The following is a 24,539-nucleotide window of genomic DNA, read 5'->3' as shown; positions in this document are numbered from 1 at the left end:
AGCATACCAAGTAGTCCCACTATAAGCTGTCTGTACTATAATATTGATTTGTTTCCTGAATGTTAATACCTGGTGTAGAGCACTTGTGGTTAACATATCTGGTTGCAATACAATACGATAAAGTTACAGTATACTTTAGTAATTCTTTAATATACTTTACCAATAAAAGACTAATCAATGTTTTTCATGCATTTATTTTCAGCAGTAAATTGGAGTCCGAGTGGCCTCATTTCTATACCGTCTAGGCGTGGAATTTTCACTTTAATTATAAGGTAAAATGATTTTATTTTTCATTAAATTCGAGTTTCACACTTGATTTTTTTTATGTCTATTAAGTTAAAACATACTTAGAAAATGCCTAATATATGTTACATTTCTGCCTACGAGTGATATTTTTTGAATAATAATAATTATAACAACAACAAAAATAATAATAATAATAATTATAATAGGGGAATTGGCTTGTAATAATCCCAACTACACGTCGTTGGCCATTGCCAGTCCCACCTTTGAATATTCCCCATGCCAGTCCCACCTTTCACCTATTTTTCCTCCACCGGTCCTCAGTTAAAAAAACTTAACGGAGTTAAGTTTTTTTCCGAATTACAAACTGACGTATTAGGGCTTTTGATCAGAACGAGGATACGCGTCTATTGATGTAAAACTTACCTCGAAACGGTGCTCCAAACGACTTGATTTTTGTTAATCGGAAGTTTAAACACCCGAATTGAAGCACCGTTTTCATCGCTTGGAGCACAATTTCAAAGTAAGTTTTACATCATTCGATTCGTATCCTCGTTCTGATCAAAAGCCCTAAAACGTCAGCTTGTAATTTAGAAAAAAAACTTAACTCAGTTTTTTTTTAACTGAGGACCAGTGGAGGAAAAATAAGTGAAAGGTGGGACTGGCATGGGGAATATTCAAAGATGGGACTGGCAATGGCCAATGACGTCTAGTTGGGATTATTACAGGCCAATTCCCATAATAATAATCCCTCTTGTCTAGTGCTGCTGACATGGATTTAGTGCTCAAAAGATATAAGTAATTGGGATTTTGATTTCACAATATTTACACTACACATTTGTAGTACAATCTGTACATGAAGTCATGTGCCCCAATCATAAGTTTTTTTTCAACAAAACTGTACTTGATTTACGCGGTTATTATTATTATTATTTTATAATAATAATTTTTAAGCATGAATTCAATAATAAAACTTGTGTCTCCATGTATATATATATATTCTTCAAGGTTTAGTAAATTGAATGTTGATAAAACAATTAAATATTTAATGGTTTCAAAAGATTTTATGTTTACCATACCTAATTCATGATAAGTGGGCACTCTTTTAATGTATCATATGTTTGTCAATCCCGTAGTGTATATCTTCCATTCCCTTTTCTTTTCTTTTGGCATGACAAATTGCAGAATTCGAAGAAAATAAATAAATATACATCCGGAAATTAACATTTACATGCAAAACCGTGTGAGCAATTTTTTTGCTGGAGAGAATCATTTACTATAAGAAAACATGAACAAATTTACTGAATTTTACCACAGCAAATATCTCTAACAACGATTAAAAAAATTGCATTTAGTGATATTTAACTTGATTTGGTAATTCGACTAGGGTTGATTTTTTTTTAGTTTAGTCTGAGTTTCTCTTATTTTCAAAAAAATAACTATGTGCATGCAGGTTTATGCGGATGGTGTTTTTTAAACAAGGAGGCACACAAGAAGGAAATTGAAAGAAACGGATACCGGTATGTATGATCATGGTGGCTTTTTGCTCTAAATCATCATAGTCGAGGACGTATGCCACCATAATCAAAAGCAACTAAATATCTATTGACGCGACTACTTCAATCAGCAAATGACTAACCATAGTAAGCCATATTTCTTCCCTCATTACCTTTCATAATCAATCTTTGACCCCACTAATTTTTCTTTAATTATTCATACGCTTACTAGTAATTGGACTTGGACTTACAATATGGCTCATTGGCGAAGGATAAAAGGGGCGGGGAGGGGCGCCCGACCCCCCTAACTTTTCGCTTAGTAGTGTTATATATGTAGTTTTCGTATAGATTTTTTTGGGTATATACGTTTTCGACCCCCGGTTCTATAGAAATTTTTTGGTATTTACGTTTTCGACCCCCCAGTCATTCGGGTCAAGCTTCGCCACTGATATGGCTTACTGTGGTTAACATTTGCTGATTGAAGTAGTCGCATCGAATAGATATTTAGTTGCTTTTGATTATGGTGGCATACGCATACGTCCTCATCTAGTAATTGGACTTGCACTACCATCATTTATATTGCAAGAAAAGAGGTAATGGTAACGGGTCAAAATGGATAATCTGTGCGTGTCGGGATGTTATGATGTAACCTTTTTTTCCTAGATTTTGCTGCAAGAAAAGAGGTAATGGTAACGGGTCAAAATGGATAATCTGTGCGTGTCGGGATGTTATGATGTAACCTTTTTTTCTTAGATTTTGCTGCAAGAAAAGAGGTAATGGTAACGGGTCAAAATGGATAATCTGTGCGTGTCGGGATGTTATGATGTAACCTTTTTTTCTTAGATTTGGCTGCAAGAAAAGAGGTAATGGTAACGGGTCAAAATGGATAATCTGTGCGTGTCGGGATGTTATGATGTAACCTTTTTTTCCTAGATTTTGCTATGGATAATTAAGGCATTAAGATGATTACCAAATCTATATCATGATAGTAACCTGAAAAAGTTCATTTGATTTTTTTTTTTTTTTTTTTTTTTTTTTTTTTTTAAACTTGAGAAGGAAAGAACATTTTACTTAACCCAAAGGTCACAAAATGAATGGGCAAGGAAAGAACATTTTAGTTAACCCAAAGGTCACAAAATGAATGGGCAAATTGAAGATAATAATCACATGTTAATTAAACTAGTTACTTTCCGTCCGCGCGTTGCGGCGGAACCCAATGATTACAAAAGACGTGTCAGCAACGGCAAACAGATACCGGATATCAAATCATAAATAAAAGGACGTGGTAAGGATAGTCACTCCGTCATAAAAAAAAAATTAAATAACCTAATATATAATAATAGGACTCACACGTCCTCCACGTTGGAAATTCGGTTGTTTTCAGTTCAGTTATTACGGTGCTAACACGTTAAAATATAGATGAGCTCGGTACCGGTAACGGCAGCGAAAGTACCGATCCGGAAAATCATCGAAATTAGGTACCGGCACCGAAAATGCTCGGTACAATATAATATGGTATTTGAAGGTAAAAATCAATAAATACAGGTATGGTGCTAGACCGGTGTCGAACCGAAAGTAACGATTCTGAAAACGCCAAAAGGTGGGTACCAAATTGGTACCGAAAATGATTTGGTATAGTAAATTTGGTTCCGATACGATACTGGTTCGTTTACAGGATTTGATACGATTTACTCATCAATATTCTAAATATCCAAGTTAATTTTACATACTACAATTCATTCATTACAGAAAAAGACAAAAAAAAAAGCAAAATAAGTTGTTGTGTATATAAAACCTCATTCAAATGAAATACAGTTTACTTACTGTGTGTATGAAAAGTAATCTAAACGGTGCAATTACTTGCATTGCTGCGTTGCTACAGGATTTGATGAGCTTGGTACCAACCGGTACCGAAAATACCGTTACCGAAATCCCCAAAAGCGGGTACCAGTACCGAATATACCTAGCATGGTACGGTTCGGTACCGGTCGGTACTGGTACGGTACCGGTATTTGAGGGTAAAAACTGGTGAATACCTGTGCAAAATCGGTACCGAAAATATACCGGTTTGATAAATTTGAGACCAATATCTATACCCGATACCATCCTAATTACTATATGATAAATTTAAAAAATAAACAATGGAACACTGTTCATTGTGTTTAACTTTTATGTTCATTGTGTTTAACTTTTATCATATAGTAATAATATGAATGGGTTCACATGTGGATGACCGATGAAGTTTTTTCAACTGAATCTCTGAATTTTTATTAAAATAATTTAAGAGGTTCGTTACATAAAATATACATCATTTAATTTGTTCCCCTTTCATTGCTGTTTTTACATAATCCGTTTAATTAAATTATGAAGCATAATTTTTCAAGGTTGATCCCAGCTCGTTTAACTTATAAGAGCTCGTGTTAAAGTGCTTGAAGCTTTATTTTTAAAGCCGAACTCGGCTTATGAGGAAATTTTTGAGCTCGGATCGGCTCAACTTGTTTATTATTTATTAAATATTTAATAATTTTATACATTATGTAGTTATATTAATCCCAATTATATACACAATAATATTTACTATGCAGTTTTATATTTATTACGTGGAATTAAAAATATAATATCTATATATAATAAGCTCGTTTAGGCTCGTGAGACTAGTCAGTCAAACTTGGGCTCATTTATTAAATGACTAAGCTTAAGCTCGAGCTCGTTTTGGTGAACCTGACAACTTGATTTAATTTTGAGTGCCTTGACTTCATCTTTTTATATATAGATGAATCACTATCCCCTGAAAGATAGACAGATGTTAGGTGAACCTGGAATATTAGGACACCAATCGTGATTGCTATAAATAATATTTGACCTAAATAGAATCCCACCATACCATGTTCCAAAATAACATTCTAGAGATGCTAATAATATTTGGCTCCTCAGCTACTTGCTAGGGGGTGGTTTTGTTGGTTGATAATAATATTCCATTTTGCCATCCAAAAAAAAAAAAAAAAGTACTAACGGACGCACCTACATACATTGAAAATTTTCATCTGTGTGCATTATATTATTGTTAAAGAAAATTAGAAAATAAGAAAAGTATTTATTGTTAAAGAAAATTAGAAAATAAGAAAAGTATTCTTAAAAGAAACTAGTGTTTTTCAGCATCATGACATGCGTATTGGGTCTGCCGTCCATATTCAACATGTGCCAATTGCGTACTAAAACGGGGTCTTCGTTCTGCTGTCTATATTCGAAAGGTGCCAATTACGTACTAAAACGGGGTCTTCGCAAATAGGTAAGACTTACAACACTAACCACAAGTTGAGACCTGCAATGTAGAAGCAAGCATCTCTTTTAGATATTTAATGTTGATAAAATATAACTAAAAATTTGAAGGATCCAATTTGTTGTCAAACACCAGCACTATTATGTTTATGATATTGCTAGTTTTTTTTTATTAAGACCAGTGTTGTAAAAGTCGCTAGGCGGTCCCTAGTCGGCCGACTGGGGAGTTGGGAGTAATCGGAGTACTCGGAGAGTACTCGGGGAGTACGCGGACATGGTAAATATAAAGAAAGTTAATTGTTATATATTATTTATGTGTTAAAATAAGCATAATTCATGTCAACTGAGTATAATTTAAAATGAAACATGTTAAAAGTTCAAATATTCTGAATACAAGTCCGACTAGTCTGAGTACAAGGCCGAGTAGTCTGAGTACAAGGCCGAGTAGGCCGATTTTGACCGAGTTTGACCGATTAAAAGTCAACAAACCACGTTGACCGCCTAGCCCGACTAGGCCGACTACGTCCGACTAGACGCCGACTAGGCCGACTAGGCACCGAGTACTCCCGAGTAATCCCGAGGCCGACTAATTGAGACCGCCTAGGAGGAAGTCGCCTCGGAGGGGGTCCGAGGACCGAGTACTCGCCGAGTACTCGGCCGAGTAATCCGACTTTTACAACACTGATTAAGACCACATCATGACATCCATTTAACTCTCAAGATCCTAGATTCATAAAGAAAATTATAACTTATACCCAATATATATTGATGATGGGTAATCTACAGTTATAACATACAATTTTCACTATTTATTTCGGTAAAAAGGAAAGAAATGTGAAGATTGAAATCCACATAATTCAAGGTTATAACTTGCAAGTAACAAAACATGTATATAACCCTTAAGAAAACTCACCTTCAAATGAAGAGGATCACATTTGTAACCAGACCCCGTATAGTTTTGATAATCCATGGACTGTTGGTGATTCCTAAATAAGCCTGTGATGCAGATGATTTTACTTTCTACACCTCTTTCATGTAGTACTTTGTGCCCACCCTAGCAAGAGCTCCACCAAAACTTGATTTATCGTATACAAATTAACCACATTCATTAAATCTAGCTACATTCACTACAACAAATCCATAATCAACAAACTATACACAATAAACTTTAAATAATCAAAAGTTTAATTTTTTCGAGCGTTTGTGTTTATACCTCTCCCGAATCCTCTGTTTCTATTGTTGAACAAATCTAACCCGTCTCGTCACCGTTGACCATAGTTAACTGAGTTAACTAAGGGAAAGAGACCCGTTTAAGACTCCTAGCTTTCGGTCACCACCCGTTTATTATCCAAACCACCACCCTTGTCCACTGACTTATGGCGGTTCTGTCACCGGAAACATCACCCGTACTCGTCATCAAACATGACCACTCCAGCCATAGTGTAAATCTCTTTTGGTCTCCATCGTCCAAGCTAGCCATCCCATCAACAACCACCACATTAAACATCATAGTTCATTCCAACACCCATCACCACTGTGCACTACCGTAGGACCACCACCGCCTAACCGTAAAACACTATGGCCGGCGGCCTGCCTTGCCATCGACAGTCACCTCCTAATCACCATAATCACCTTACATGTAATCGGTTAAACAAAATTAAGCAATCGGGTCTCAACTTGGCGATAACCATCACCTCAACATCACTGTCACGGTTGGAACCTTTGTTAGAAACCAAACTGCCATCGTCGCCGTTAACGGCGCCACCATCATCGTTGTCGGACCACCGCTGACCTACACAAATTTACCTATCGATTAAGACCAAATTTCTCAACAAAGAATTAACACCAAATTTACCAATCGATTAACACCTAATTTGTTTTCCTTATCACAAATCAACCAATTCAGCGGAAAGCATACCATAAACACATATATATATCAAGACATTTGCAAACACCGGAAAAACATTAAAAATCAAAGACAGAATAAAAACAAATCTAAGGCTCAGAGTTCAGAAAGAAGCTGACTGCTAGGTGGGTTGCAGGTCTATACCTACCATCCATCACCTTTGTCGCGCCATCTTCATCAATGATCAATATGATTTTGATACTCATCACAGCCTAACAATCGTCAGCTTAAACACAGCCAACGACACAAAAATTCTACAAGTAAGAGAAAGAAGGGTTTGGGGTTAGGGTTTTAGATTTGCAAGAGGTGGCGATGGCGGTGGCGGTAGTGGAAGTAACTGACAGTGCTAAGGCAGTGGTCATAACCAACCACACAAATGAAACACTATACAACCACCACCACCATCATCAGCGAGGTATGTAACCGGGTTGAGGAGGCCGGCCGGAGGCCATGGCCGGCGACTCCTTATCTGCGTAGGCCTCAGATGGATGAAAACACTAAGGCCGGCGGCATCACTACGATCATCACCGGAAGTGCGTAACCGGGTTGAGGAGGCCGGCCGGAGGCCATTGCCGGCGACTCCTTATCTGCGTAGGCCTCAGATGGATGAAAATACTGAGGCCGGCGACACCACTACGATCATCACCGGCCAAGTGCGTAACCAGGGTGAGGAGGCTGGCCAGAGGCCATGGTCGGCTCCTCCTCCATCACTCTCTCTAGATATTTCCCCCGTCTATCTCTCTTCTCAGTGGCGGATCTAGGATTCACGCCAAGCCGTAATGTTTTATAAATAAGCCGTAACGAAATCGAAAAAACATCAAATTTTTCCAAAATTTACACTAAAAACGTCAAATTTTTCCGAGCCAAGCCGTAGCGGAGGTTACCCCCCGGTAACCTCTAGGTCCGCCCCTGTCTCTTCTCTGTGTGGCCTGAGACTCACCTGACAGCTGGTTTTAATATGCAAATTACGAAAATGGCCTCATTACTGTTAATTACGTTTGATTTTTAATATGTATATAATTAGATCACGAGTAGAGGGTTTTTATTTATTTATTTATTATTTTATTTATTTATTTTTTATTTTTTTTATAAACGGCAGGTATTACTTCTATTCTACTTTACATAAATTATCATAACTACTCTCTTTGCCTAGGCCGCCCCACATTGGCGCTTGTTCTTTATGTAAGTTTAATGAATGAATACAAAGACTTAAGTATGCTTGTTCTTTTGTTAAGAAAATAAGTATGCTTGTTTTTGTTTGACGATAAACATAAAATGTGGTACATCTAAAAATATTTAATTTTAGTACGTGTTTGATGAAATGTTGATTACAACAATACGTCTAATCTTCATGGTGATTGGTTTTTATAGTGATTTACAATGCACTAGTGACTACAATAGATCTAATCTATGGTGTGTCGAACTTTCAGGGTCCAGTTCACTCTTGCAATAAGTTATGATTAGTTGATTACACACGCAAGGGCGGACCCAAGGCATGCCTTGGGTGGCAGGCGCCCCCCTTAAAATTTAATCTTTTTGTGTATTTTATAGGCAAAAGTCTCGACCGCACCCCTTGAAAGTTTAGTTGAACCCTTGGTTCGCACCCCCAGAAAATAAATCATGGGTCCGTCACTGCACACGTAGTATTTCCCATTACAACGGTAGCATGTATATTTAGGAGGTTCATTATTTGAAACGGAAAAATCAGGTGTCCTAACTATATTCGGAGTCCGGTCTTTGGATTAAATTTGAACTTATGAATCCGGTCTTTGGATTAAATTTGAACTTATGAAGTTTTAACCGAACTGACCCGATCACCCGTCATAAAATTTGGAGAGTTAACTTTCGTTTTGCTCCCTGTGGTTTGGTTATTTTAACGGTTTTGCTCTAGTAGTTTAAAAATAGCCATTTTCCTCCCTGATCTTTCGAGTTTGTCGCCGGTTTGCTCCCTGGCTCTAACTCAGTTAAAACGTTCAATTAAAAGTAGGGGTATTTCGGTAGTTTACTCCCTGGCTCTAACGTCGCGGTAGTCGTGGTCGGCAGGTGGTAGCTGTAGGAGGTGGTGGATGGTTGTGGATGGTGGTGGCCGGTAGAAAAAGTGGTTGGAAAGATGGGGGATCAGAAAAGAATTACTTATATATGTAAATAAACAAGTTATAGGTTTATTTAGGTGAAAAGACTTACATGTTCTTGCTTTATCTATAAAATAACCAAAATACCCTTCTAGTTGATGGATTTTTTGGATGGAGTTAGAGGCGGGGAGCAAAATGACTATAAGTTAGAAAAATCAGGGAGGAAAATGGCTATTAATAAACTATTGGGACAAAACCGTTAAAATGACCAAATCACGGAGAGCAAAATAAAAGTCAACTCATATTTAGGCTTTTAACTCTGAGGTAGTCTTATCTGATTCTGGGCAATTAGCAATCAGCAGTGTGCTTTGGGCTCGAGTTATATGGGCTTCTCTAATCTCAATTAGAAATCTATCTGATTCTGGGCTGTCAGCACTTAAGCACTCAGCATTGTGCTTTTAAATGTTTTTTTTTTAATTACTGTTTTGGGTTGTTGTTAGAACTTTTGGGGCTAATGCTGTCAAGTTTTTAAGTTATTGAGTTCTACATTTAAACTTTCAGATATGAATTTGATTCTTTCATTGTAGTTGCTGGCTATTATTTGGCAATTGGACTTTTTTATGTGGCCCCGTTGGATTCGTTTTCGTTAGTTTATTATTCAAATTCAGTTTTAAAATAAAATTTTCGAATTTGAATAACCTGAAACCTGATCCAATGAACATACGTACATATATCGGTACCAACATGTGCGTATTTAAATGGGATTAGGTTCAAGAGTGAACACTAGTGTATCTTGCGAACTGAGTGAACTAATCCTGGCCATACACGTGTGTAAATCAATGGCTAGGATTTGATGATGAAATCCTAGCCATACATCTGTGTAAATCAATGGCCAAAATTTGTTCACTCAATTCACAAATACACTTGTGTTCACTCTAGAACCCCACTCTACCTAAATGAACTCAAATACCCCTTACTAGTAAGCTTACACATGTTGCCTTGTGATGCGGTGAATGATTACTATTATATATAACTAGTATTAAACACCCCCGCGTTGCGGCGTGGGCGAGCACTAATGCCACACTACTGCCAGCGACCACCGATACTGAAGTTGCGGTGTTAATGCGAAGAAATTAAACCGAAACGTAAAACATAGAATTAAAAAAACCAAGTTGATCTAGGACTTGCGCGTTACGATGAACTCGCGTCTATTTTTCCCGTTTGACAGGTTCATCGTAATCTATATATAATATATATCATTTCCACTATACAAACCATAATGCAAACATTACAACAACCATTGCATCAATATGTTGCAAATTATATTTATACAAGATTTTGGCTAAACTAATTAGATTATTATAAATAATAGTAATTTACAAATAAAACAACACAACTTTGAATGGATGAAACCATTATTTGATTAGGGTACAACCACTTAAGCACAATTTACAACCATACATGTATACAAAACATATTCAATTTGGTAAGGTAATGAAACCATTATTATTTGATTAAGGTACAACCACTTAAGCATAACTTACAACCTATATTTGACTAAGGTACAACCACTTAAGCACATGTTACAACCAATGATGTTGTGATTAAGTTGTAAAATTATTAAAGTATTTGGGTTAAAAGTAAAATAATAATTAAAGACAAAATAAATTTTAAAGACAAAAAAAAAAAAAAAACAAGTGGGTACAACCATTTTTGTTAAAATTACAACTAATAAATCAACAAAATGTTATAAATAAGATGTATTGCTAGATGTGTGGACAGATGTGTGAAGTAGAATCACACAATCCATTTTATTTTGAAAAACCCCCAAAGGCTAGGGTACAACCAACCATTGCCTAAACTTGTTGCTTAATTATAGTTTTTAACTAGTATTTAACAACCCCCGCGTTGCGGCGGGGGCGAGCACTAATGCCACACTACTGCCAGCGACCACCGATACTGAAGTTGCGGTGTTAATGCGAAGAAATTAAACCGAAACGTAAAACATAGAATTAAAAAAACTAAGTTGATCTAGGACTTGCGCGTTACGATGAACTCGCGTCTATTTTTCCCGTTTGACAGGTTCATCGTAATCTATATATAATATATATCATTACTACTATACAAACCATAATGCAAACATTACAACAACCATTGCATCAATACGTTGCAAATTATATTTATACAAGATTTTGACTAAACTAATTAGATTATTATAAATAATAATTTACAAATAAAACAACACAACTTTGAATGGATCAAACCGATTGAATATGGTAAGATAATGAAACCATTATTTTATTAGAGTACAACCATTTAAGCACAATTTACAACCATACATGCATAAAAAACATATTGAATTTGGTAAGGTAATGAAACCATTGTTTGCTTAAGGTACAACCACTTAAGCACAACTTACAATCAATATTTGATTAAGGTACAAACATTTAAGCACAACTTACAACTAAACATGAATACATTATTAAGGTACAAGCACTTAAGCACAGCCGACAACCAATATTTGATTAAGGTATAAACATTTAAGCACAACTTACAACTAAACATGCATACTAATGTTTTAAATAATATTAATAATATATAAATATTAATATTAATATTAATAGTATATAATCTAATGCAACAATGCAAATTAATAGTACTAAACTTTAAGCAATGAATACAACTCCTAATGCAACAATATGTTGCAAAATAATAATATATAAATAGTATATGAATATTAATAGTATATAATCTAATGCAACAATGCAAATTAATAGTACTAAACTTTAAGCAATGAATACAACTCCTAATGCAACAATATGTTGCAAAATAATAATATATAAATAACATTTCTCATGGTTTCCTTTTTTTTCTTTCTTTTTTTTTTAGTTTTAGTCTTCTTTTTTTGTTTCTCAAATATAATACGTTTTCACTAGGCAGTATAAGTTTGAATGACTTTACGTTTCAATGTTACCGCAATGCGCGGTACCATTTTTTAAATTAAAAAACCACTTTCTTACGTGTTTTTAAGTACGTTTCGGCATAAATCCAAGTTGGTTTACGTTTTGACGTAAATTTTTCTCGGCAATGAGTCAGATCAAATATAATATGTTTTCGTACTTATTTTTATGTATTTTTTCATTTGTTCTACGTTTTGACGTAAATTTTGTTTAAAAACGAGTCGGATCAAATATCTAACAATACAAATTCGAGTTATTTAAGTTTTGACGCCACCACAATCCGTGGCTGGTCAAAAATACTAGTTACTATATAATTACTATCACTGTTACTATATAATTGTTAAGGAAAACCACTTGAATAGTACTTGATTCCTATTGGTCGACGACGTTAGGTATGACTATATGCCAATCATATATTGGTATGTGGCTTCCACTAACTTCTTGTTTTTCATATTTTATACATAATACATACATTTTTGCTCCATCTGAACAACAATAGTTCCCTTGGCTAAGTGGTAGGAAGCTCCTTATGCCACAAGGTTGCGGGCACGATTCTCCTTCAATCCGTTATAAGACTCTTTTCTTTTCTTTTTTTTTTACCCTTTACTTTGCTTTTTGCATTTCCTTTTCTGCTTTTGCTTTCCTTGTATTTTTTTTTTTTCTTTTTTACTAGTTATTGATAATTATATTTAGACCTATGTACGATATTTATAATTAATTCAAAAATACAATTCACTTTTTATTGTTCTTTCTGGATTTATTTATTTATTTTTAATATTTTAGTTTTAGGTTCCTTTTTCATCAACGTTGTTTTTTATATTGTGTCCACATTTTCATTTACAGTTAGTCTGTCCCGCTACAAAGTACTTGCTAATTTCTTTTGAGCTTGATCCACTTAACGGATTATTTATCAACCGATTGGTTCTTATCAAAACACTTGGGACATATTAACAGTGCATCTAACCTATCACAATAGTACTTCCAATAATATCATTGTCTACATGAAGAAACTTGGACAAAGTTATCTTTTATATATATATATAGGTAAAGGGTACTGTACAAATTCCCTTATCGTACATTACGTACGCTACAATCTCAGCCGTCACATCATCTTCCCGCAATGAAAATCGCATGTTGTTTTTTTTTTTGTAATAATTTCGCATGTGATAAATTTGATGAAATAGCAGGTGTTTTTTGGTAACAATTTTGCATGTGTTAATTCAATTTCGCATTGATAATTTTGATGAAATAGAAGGTTGTTTTTTTTTTGTAACAATTTCGCATGTGATAATTTTGATGAAATAGCAGGTTGTTTTTTTTGTAACAATTTCGCATGTGGTAATTCAATTTCGCATGTGATAATTTTGATGAAATAGCATGTTGGTTTTTGTAACAATTTCGCATGTGGTAATTTTGAAGAAATCGCATGTTAAAAAACCAACATGCGAAATTGTTACAAAAAAACAACATGCGATTTTCAATGCGGGAAGATGATCTGACGGCTGAGATTGTAGCGTACGTAATGTATAAGCGCATTTGTACGTTAACCAGCCCACTGTACAAATTCCCTTATCGTACATTACGTACGCTACAATCTCAGCCGTCAGATCATCTTCCCGCAATGAAAATCGCATGTTGTTTTTTTTTTGTAATAATTTCGCATGTGATAAATTTGATGAAATAGCAGGTGTTTTTTTGTAACAATTTCGCATGTGTTAATTCAATTTCGCATGTGATAATTTTGATGAAATAGAAGGTTGTTTTTTTTGTAACAATTTCGCATGTGGTAATTCAATTTCGCATGTGATAATTTTGATGAAATAGCAGGTTGTTTTTTTGTAACAATTTCGCATGTGGTAATTCAATTTCGCATGTGATAATTTTGATGAAATAGCATGTTGGTTTTTGTAACAATTTCGCATGTGGTAATTTTGAAGAAATCGCATGTTAAAAAACCAACATGCGAAATTGTTACAAAAAAACAACATGCGATTTTCAATGCAGGAAAATGATCTGACGGCTGAGATTGTAGCGTACGTAATGTAAGATAAACGCATTTGTACGTTAACCAGCCTCTATATATATATATTACATTAATGCATCCAACTATATTGGCTTTGGCTTAATCCACTATTGTAAATAGTATTTGCACACATGTATATGATGATGTGGCTAATACATTATAGCAAAGTGTTTAAGTTCGTATGTTTAATTTAATGCCCTACAAATATTTGGGTTCAATGAAATACAATCCAAGTCGTTTTTGTCCTTGCTTTGTTGATTTTTAGCTTTAGCGCTTAAATAGGAAAAATAGATGGATCATACATACTACAATTCGCTAAAAAGTTAAATTACTTTACAATAACTATTTCTATGATCACAAAATTCGAAAAGTGTGAAAAAATAACTCAGAATGAACAACATCCACTAATGAATTTCCACCATATGTCCATATTTAGATAAATGGGACATCTTGGTGCAAATAGTCAAACTGGTAAAAAGTTTTCTTATTGTTTCCGTATGTTTTGATGATTACTAACAAAGTCAAGATTTTGTGGTTTTATTTTGAGTTAATATTATAAAAAATTAACATATTTTCTTATTTTAAAAAGGTGTTGTTTCAACATAATTCTAAAATAATAAATTTTTTACATATAAAAAAGAGAAAAATAATGTCTCAACCCAATTTTGCTGTATTAAAGTACTCACACTTGTACTTGTAAAAAAAACTTATAATGACTCATTATCCGCAAATTGATCAAAATAAGATTATATAGAATATTTATGCAAAATAAAAGCCGAGTGTCTATATACATATACCACACACACACATATATATAGAAAAAGTGTATTGAACAATTGGGTTTAACATACATTACGTACGCGACTTGAAATCACATGTTATATGAAATCGCATGGGAGTGTATATGGGGTGAAATCGCATGGGGATCTGGAAGTCGCATGTTGTTATGTATGGGTGAAATCGTATGGGTGTTATACAAAATCGCATGGGGATTTTTAAAATCACAAATCGCATGTTTGAAACATAAAATGGCACGTTGGAAAACAATCGTGTACGTAATGTACGTAAGCCATTTTGTACGTTAACTGGCCTATATATATTATTAATTTATACTCATACTCTTTACAACTACATGTATTCTAACAATTTATACTCATGAGTTATTTTTACAACTATATGTATTCTAACATGTGTATGGAATCCAATATGGCAAAATTTTGTTAAGAGAGGGTTGTTTTCTTTTTTCTATTTTGGGTATGTTTAGGGACGTTAGCAGGTTAAAATTAGGTCTGAGATCAGTGGCGGACCCAGGATTTTATTTCAATGGGGTCCATTTTCGGGTCGGTCCTCGTTCGGGTCGAGTTAAAGTGATGTTTGAACTAGATTTTTAAAAAAAATAAGAAAAATGGGCTTATCAAGGATTAAACCCATGACCTCTTGGTGGAAAAGAGGGAGATTTACCACTACACCAGCTTTCTTTTTATTTCTATAGTGTCCACCTAATTGTATTTATGGGGTCCATATACAATTTAATATACCGAATCTACTATTTTTTTTAAAAAGATTGGGGTCCGGGGACCCCAGTGACACCAATGTGGGTCCGCCCCTGTCTGAGATACTTCCTTATGAAAGGATGTTGCTTAATTTCATAGCATTAACTAACCCTTTTATTTCTTAAATAATATGCTTGTAAAAATCGATTTTGATTTAGTATTCAAAGGGTGGCCATCACTTCAAGTTAGGTTTAAGTCACATTTCATTTTCCACCGTTTTTCTTGCAGTAATTTAGGCTAGCGTGCAAAAGAGTGTCAAATCCATCAATAACTTTATATTGCATGCATGCATGGTGTGTAAAAATGTCGGGCTAGGTTAATTGGTTATTAACAGTATTTAATCGGTCAAACTGTTTGGTTTTGGTCGATGATTCCATGTTAATTAATACATCTTACCTAAACTAGTTGACGGAAGAATACATGTTTAAGTTGTCGTCATTGGGAGAAAACAACCTTAGTTTTACTTTGTCGTTGATTAATGTAAACCATACATGGTATTGCCCTGTTTATGTATTGGTGGTTCAGTTCGACTGGATGTAATTCAAGTTGGTTAACTTAGTTCGATTCTTTTATAACATGGTTTGAGTTAACACATATTATTCGGGTGACCCAAGAGCTATAACTGAACCATTAACATCGGTTATGACAAAAATATTTTAGTTATATACTTATTATATTGGTTTGGCTATTTGGGTTCTTTATTAACATGTGCATATTTTTGTGGTGACATAGATTAAATGGTGAAATGCCTTTAAAGCTTGAAGACTCTAATCTTAAATAATTAATTTAGTGGAAAAAATGTTTCATGTTTTATCTCTGTCATATTAATGGTAATTCCAACTTTAATCATTTTTTAGAATGTCTTATACACACTCTAAACTTATTTCTAAATCTACTATTCAGTATAGGATTAAAATCCACAATCATTTGAAGAACCATGATACAACTTGACTACAAGCTTTTTGGTTCCAACTTCAACTATTCCATTTTTTTATTATGTATTTACAAATATATTTTAAAATAATTTCAAAAATAAGAAATAATGGGTGAAGTGGTGGTGTCATGTACATGTTTGATTATTTTTAGAGTAAACTACACGGATAGTCCCTGTGGTTTGGTGAAATTTCACATTTAGTCTTTAACTTTTTAAAATTACACTCTTAGTCCCTGTTGTTTGACAAGTTGTTACTCGGATAGTCCCCAAAGCGGATGAAGGTTACTCGGAAAGTCCCTGTGGTTTGACAAGTTGTTACTCAGATAGTCCCTGTGGTTTGACAAGTTGTTACTCGGATAGTCCTTGTCATTTCACACCCACTTAACCAGAAAAACTAACCTGCATCTGCTTTGGGGACTACCCGCGTAACAACTTGTCAAACCACAGGGATTAAGAGTGTAATTTTAAAAAGTTAGGGACTAAAGGTGAAATTTCACCAAACCATAGAGACTATCCGTGCATTTTACTCTTATTTTTATAAATAAAAATACTATATTATAGAGAAAAATGCCCGGATAGTCCCTGTGGTTTCGCATTTTTTCACCTATAGTCCCCAACTTTCTAAAATTACCTGAATAGTCCCCAACTTTTCATTTTTTGTTCGCAGATAGTCCCTGGGTCTAACTTCAGTTTGTTTTCTCTGTTAAGCGGGTGTGAAATGACAAAAATACCCTTTCCTTTAAAAGGCCAAACCACAGGGACTATCCGGGCATCTTCTTCATTTTTAGAGAAAAACCCCACCACCACACTTCATCTTCAACCTCCACCCACCATCACCCTCCTCCACCCTCCACCATCACCACCACAGTCACCTGAACTGCCATAATCCTACCATCAACAATATCGCCTGAAACATTAATGCGTAATTTTCATTACGGTATGCAGAATCTAGACCATTAATGCGTAATTTTCGTTTTTTTTTAGTGGATTGTGATGCCAAATGGCGCACTAACGGGGTTTCTACTATAAACACCGGGACTTATTGCATCCTGCTCAACTTCTTCCCCATCTTCAACAGAATTAACTTCAAGTTGCGGTTTGCTACCTAAAGAAAACAACTCAGTAGCACTTTGTTGTTGTTGTTGAACTTTTGTCGTTACCAAATGTTGGGAAAAAGGAACCGTTCGGTCCTTAAACTTGCTTTCACGAAGATTCGGTGTTCGTACTTTCCTAGGGGACCGAGGAAACGCACATAGAGACTGAAGATCAGTCACCGGATGGGTCCCGTTAGGGACCTTTAAAGGCAAAGGACCATCACTCTTCACACGTTTCTGAGAAGGTATTTTCGAAAGAGCAGCATTTTTCACAATAGCTATGATCAGTTCATTGTGAAGGCGAACATTTTCCCGACCTATTAAACCGATAAAAAGCTTATCAAACTCTGATTTCCCGAGCTTAATACTTAAATACCTGGGGACTAGATTGAAGTACTTGTCAGCCTTTTGTGAACCGAGCCTCTTTTCGATCTGAACCTTCAGCTTGAAAGTATCGATTCTGGAAAAACGCCGAACCGACGGCATAATATTGCTGTTATCAATATTCAATACCTTAGCATCATCAAAAAGTATTCAACACCCACTGCATCACTAAAACTAATCCAAGTTCCCACTGCAAGTTAATTTAATCTTTTGAATACTGTGAATAATAGTCAACAGGACTTAACTGAGTTAAGAATTTCTGCAACAAACAGAAATGAATAATGATGGAGCAAACCCTAGGAAGAAGTTAACGCAAACAAAACTTTCAGTCACTTGATTCTGTCAAACCAAACATTAGGAAGATCAAAAACAACTAACTAAAAACATATTTAGAGTAAAATAATCAAGAACAGAACAAGTACGGTTATTAATTATTAAAAAGAAAAAAAGGCGAGTTGAAGATTGAAATAAAAAAGAATGTTGGGGAAAGAGGGAGTGGGGTTACCTGAAAGACGGAAGTGGGTTGATCGGAAAGTGATGGATCGGAGAAGTGATGGAGATCGGAAGAAGGATGTTGGGTGGAATGGTGAGAACCTGAAAGGTGGGTCAAAGTCGTATGTTGTGTGGTGTGGTGTGGTGTAGTGTGGTGTGGTGAGGTCATGTTAGGGTGAAGGAGGGTGATGGTGGGTGGAGGTTGAAGATGAAGTGTGGTGGTGGGGTTTTTCTTTAAAAATGAAGAAGATGCCCGGATAGTCCCTGTGGTTTGGTCTTTTAAAGGAAAGGGTATTTTTGTCATTTCACACCCATTTAACAGAGAAAACAAACTGAAGTTAGACCCAGGGACTATCCGGAAACAAAAAATGAAAAGTTGGGGACTATTCAGGTAATTTTAGAAAGTTGGGGACTACAGGTGAAAAAAATGCGAAACCACAAAGACTATCCGGGCATTTGCTTTATATTATATGATGGAAAACTTTTGTTATATTTTCTATAAATAACATACTATTTGTCTCCTCTTTACTCCTATAAATGAACATATGAACATGTACTCCTATAAATGAACATGCTTGATGCCTTTTTATTTGAAACAAAACTTGAATGAAATTGAAATGGGCTCGAATTAACTCTTGTCAAACTAATGGCTAACCGTGGCAGATCTAGGAATTTTCTTCACATGTTATAATTCTTTTATGTCTTCATATGTCTTTTAGCAAATATTTTCTTACTAGATTAGGTCACCGAATTCTTTTCCATGGGATTGAGTAGGGTCCTCGAATTTGGGGGGAGGGGGGGGGGTTAGAACTAGGGTTTTTTATTAGATTAGCAACTCCGTATGGGTTTTTGTTGGTAATTTTCATGTGATTTTAATTGTCACAAAAGTGTTGATTGTTATGAAAATTATGGGGTCAATCAATTTTCAGTAAGACAGGTTATACATATAAAAAACAAAAATAAATGTGGGGGGATATTCCACGGTCCTCCCAACCGTCGAGGTGATCCCACCTCGCAGACCGCCACCCAGCAAGCCTGAGTCTGGGGGTAAATCCGCTACCGTAGGGGCATTGGGAACGAGCAAGACTCGAACCCGCCACTTCCGGGTTAGAATGTGGGCTGGTGGCCATTGGGCTGACACCCAATGGTTAACAAAAATAAATGTGTGAGGTGTACTTGACCTGTTTCAGTTTTAGGAAACAAATTGGTTTGGGTTTTTTTATATCACTTTTTTTTAACGGAAACGGCTACTCATTTCTAGTTTACACCAAATTAATCATAATTTACTCTTTGCTTGGGATTGAGCTCATGACCTTCCAGAGTCTCTAACAAATGAGCTAGTCCCATATTAACGGTTTTTTGATATCACATATGGGTTCAATTGCAGCTTTCGGTTTTACAATTAAGCTTGAAATGTTTGGGTTAGAAAAATTGGCCCGAAACAATAAACTTGGGTCCGAAAACTTTTTGTTGACTATATATTAATGATTTTAGTCTTAAACCTCTTGGATCAAAATAATAAAGTTTGGCACTTTGGCTATAATTCCACTAACAAACATGCAAACAAGCCAATTATTTTGATGCATTTATGTTGCCTTTGATACTTTTGGCTCTCTAGCGCCAGAAGCCATCAACTTCTTGACGAGGGTTCAACGGGTTATCCATAGCAATTGTTCGACCCCAAGGGGCAGGGGTTTGTGTTTGGGAGGTTGGGGTTTGCAATTCAGAAAGGGTTGGCGGCGCAGCTTGTTGCCCGTCTACCTTCTGTTTTGATGTAACTTAACAAGTTTTCTGGTTATATTAATAAATTATTGATTTATATATTTCCCTTGTAAAACTGTCAGAGCTAGAATAGTACAGTAGAAGGACTTGACTGTAATAAAGAACTCATGAATCGTTGGTTAAATAGAGTTTAACTAATCATCAAAAGGTTAGCTTGAATTTTGATTAACTTCTTCTCTATAGTTTTATTTCTTCTTTCAATTCTAATCCTAACAAATTCACATGCAAAATCACCTCTAATAAAACCTACTTGATGGGGCGGTGGGAGAAATCACAGGAAATGGGGCGGTGGTGGCATTCTACTAGAAATACCATCAATATTAGTACGTCAATGCACATGCATCATGAATTGCTCATGTATTTAATTTTCTGATATATTTTTTACTTGCATTGTCATGCATGTAATCTTTAATAATATTGTTAAAAATACTAAAAGTAGTCACATTATTGCATTGACGTGTTTACTGTTTTTTATTTAGCTAATTAACGTGTGTGTATGAGTTTAAATAAAAAGTCTTACATGAAAACTCCTAAAATCCTATATAACAAACTATTTTATATAAAAAAATTCGGGCACGTAATATACATAATTTCAAACGTTTTAAACCAACAAAGCCCCAAAAATAACTTTAAAAATTATAAATTCCGTATGTAACAGGCGTGTAACAACACCTTTACTAAACAACACATATGTTACACACATGTTACCTATTTTTAGTTAGTTTTTTTTTATAAATATCTACTCTGTGCCTTTTTTTTTTTTTTTTTTTTTTGCTTAAAAGGCTAAAAAATATGTGTATTATATGCTCTAAAATTTTTATTAAAAAATATGTTGTGTTACACCAAGGGTTACTCAGGGTTTTCAAGGTTTTCTCAACTCATGTTAGTTTTTGTTCTAGTATTCCCTTACAAACACACACTAGGTTATAGTCTCGTGTATTACACGAGGTGAATAAGAAAAAATTGTTTGCTTGTAGAGCACAATAAGACAAGTAGGTGCACCTGATAATCATCCTACAAGCTTGCAATATCTTGTTCATGGTAACCAATTCCCAACCCGCTTCTAAAGTGCTTAACAACTTTCGTTACAGTCATTAATTGTTTAGGAAACTTTTTAGTTATTTTTACATTGTTACCCAGTTAAGTAATGAAATAGTTTTCATTAAATATATGTCACAACCCTCGACCATACCCTGTGAACAACATAAGTAGTACCGATGTTTATTAAAATTATTTCCGCGAAAATTTCATCAGGACCGGGTTTCAGAAATAATATCAGAGTTTCAAACACCGTAGTTTTCATTTCATAAACTGTGGGGTATAACCCATATTTAAATAAAAGGTTTCCATGGGGATAAACCCTCAATTACAAAACACATTTTATTCAGGTGACATAACCACTTACTTACTTGAGTGCCTCGTAGCACTTTTTCCCTCCATTCACAGTAAATCACCTGAAACGCGTTTTAAAAACATTTGATCAACAGAAAATACTAGTGAGTTCATTCATTTATATGAAAAGCAGATTTCTTATAACTACAACATTAAGGGTTTTTACATTTGTTTATATCCTACAACTACCCATTGGTATTTGTCACTCGGCAATCCTTGTGACTGTGCTCATATCACTGTTGATCATTCTCTCAACTAGTGAAGCTTATCAAGTAGTGTATACAAAACCCCACATACTATACTGACAATAGTTTTCCAGTAAGAATACAAAGACTTAATCACTGTAATATAAGTAACAATTGGAAAACATTTAGGGTTTTGAAAGCATTTGATAAATGAGAATGACTCACAATGTTGTGAGAAAAAGAAAATAACTCATATTGCAGAATTTAGGGTTTTTAAGTGTTCTCGGTTTAAGTCTTGGTTCCTAGATGAACACACAATGTAACACGTATTAGTGTAAGAAACAAAATCAAACTTCAACGATAATCATGAGAAAAAAACCGCAACGTATGACGTTTCACCTTATTCAGGCAGAACTTCATCTTTTCGTTGCTAGGGTTTCAGATCAATCGGACAGGGCATCGTTTCAGCGATTAGGGTTTCGTACACGGGAATAGACACGAAAGTTTAGAATTCGATTTTGATAAATCGATTTGTGAAGTGTGAATGTCCTAGACCCCCTTTATTTATACATGATATTTGACGTCGTCACGCCACACGATGAAACATGGTTTTCCCCCTCGCATCACGCGAGGAAGCCATGTTTATCCAGATGGAATCTGGAGCTCATCACGCCACGCAACGAACTAAAAGCGCCTGGTCGCGTCACGCGAAGAGGCAAGCTAGGGCATAGATGTCATGAGTCAGCCACGTAGGCTTGCCACGTGGCGACATGTGGCCTCCGATGAATCTCGCCCTATCGCGCGACGAGCTTCAAAGTCTCTGTCGCGCCATGTGACAAGATATTTTTTAAACTCTTTTCTTTTTCGATTTTCGCCGGCACGTGTTCGGAGTTTTGATTACATATTATTGTGGGGTCTTTTTAAGGGTTGTTACAATATATCAGAGAAGTTGCAGCATTATGACATCAAATATAAAGTTTTAAATAACCAAAAACTAAAAACAAATCATATTTTGACAGATATACACTTCAAAATCATGTGTTTGGCAAATGATATAAAATAATTCACGGTTGTATGAACTATTTGTTATGCAAGTTGAATCTAGAAGTAAGGATTGTGTGCGTATATTGAAGCCTCTAGTAATTTCGTTGACGTTAAATATTGATATGCACTTCATACATTTACGGTAAATTGCTACAACATTAAACAACATAATAAACATATAATAAACATGAACACAAATTTGGTAATTTAATTAAAATGATCAATATCATTATAAATTTGATATTAAAAAAATTCATAAAAACTGTTTGATAAGATTTGACTAAAAATATCACTATCATTATCATTATATATTATAAATTAAAGATATATTTGAAGTAATGGTGGATTTTGTAAGAAGACTTAACATATTTAATCTAATAAAAAATATTGGTCAACTTAAAGATGTATTTGAAGTAAGAGCGAATATTAAGGCAATTTAAAAAAAACAATGTTGTCATGATATTAATCTGATTTAAAAATTAATATAAAATTAATTTGATATATAATGTATTTTTAGGAATGATATGGTGTTGACACGTGACACATTATTAAGTTATTTATATCCTAGGTATATCTATAATTACTTTATTTTTTGTAACAGATGCATGTTCTATGGTTTTGATTTTGTAACGAGTTTGAGGTGTAATGCTAACTTCAGTTAAAAAGCTTGTTATCTTTAGGTAAAATAAGTATCTTACCATTTCATAACTACAAGGACTAAGGCTAACTTCTACTAAAAAGTTTGTTAACTTTAGGTAAAATAACTATCTTACCATTCATAACTACAATGACAAGGACTATTATGTGACAACCGTCACTTTTCCGTACATTCCGTACACTAAATGAACAGTGATCTATGCCTTAATGAACGTACATGATCTAGTTTACAAGAGAAATAAGTTTCTGAATTCCATACAAGTGAATTCATGTACGTTTTATACTACAAAATATTGCTTTATGCAAAAACGAGAGCGTTGCGTCAAAAATATTAGTAAACTCACCGGTAAGACACACTGTGTCAACGGAACTGCAGTGTTGGAACCTGAAGGTTTATTCATGTAGGTTAACAGTGTTTGGGGGTTGATCTTGTAATTAGTTTGTTTATGTTTTGGGTTAAACACTTGTGGGTTGGGCTAGTAGGGTAGTCGCATGGGCCTAGTTTTCGGCCTACTAGTTTAGTATATAAACACCCTTAATCTATTGATTAAGGGTTGTTGATCAATAGTTGAAGGCAGGCGACACCAAGCAAAGGAACCGAGTTCCATCCGATCTTGTATCAGTCTTCGTTTCAGTTGAATGCAAGTTTCGGTTTGATTCATCTTTATTATTTGTTATTTGATCTTTATATTGTTTCTTGAATCACCTTGTGTTTGGTTTCCGCACTTTCACAAGGTTAGATTGATATCATTGTGATCCTCACGGGTTTTACAATTGGTATCAGAGCCATTGAAGCCATTCAAGGGCTCGGTTTTGATATCAATCGGATTCAAGAAGTTTCATATATTACTGATCCGGTTTGTTGAAGTGTTTTTGCAGATCTGTTCATCGACTGTTCTTAAAAAAAATTCATTGAAAAATCACTGATTTTGGTTCTGTTGATTTCAGCATTGGTGTTTGCTGATTTTTCGGGATTTCGGTGCAACAGATTCAAAGATTACAATATCTTTGAATTTTGGAATTTGCTGAAAAGTCGGGATTGC

At 34.9% G+C, this 24,539-nt stretch overlaps 1 protein-coding gene across 1 annotated transcript; it reads right to left on the bottom strand.

Annotated features, from left to right (window-relative positions):
- Positions 1-17,446: 17,446 nt before the first annotated feature.
- Positions 17,447-18,263, bottom strand: LOC118484063. Its single transcript, XM_035979951.1, has one exon. The coding sequence runs from the start codon at positions 18,044-18,046 to the stop codon at positions 17,447-17,449; it is 600 nt and encodes a 199-aa protein (XP_035835844.1). The 5' UTR covers positions 18,047-18,263.
- Positions 18,264-24,539: the final 6,276 nt, after the last annotated feature.

Source organism: Helianthus annuus, chromosome 11 (assembly GCF_002127325.2).
Source record: "Helianthus annuus cultivar XRQ/B chromosome 11, HanXRQr2.0-SUNRISE, whole genome shotgun sequence".
Classification (NCBI taxonomy): Eukaryota; Viridiplantae; Streptophyta; class Magnoliopsida; order Asterales; family Asteraceae; genus Helianthus; species Helianthus annuus.
Note: the sequence above shows the minus strand (reverse complement) of the source record. Positions and strands in the feature narration are given on the sequence as shown.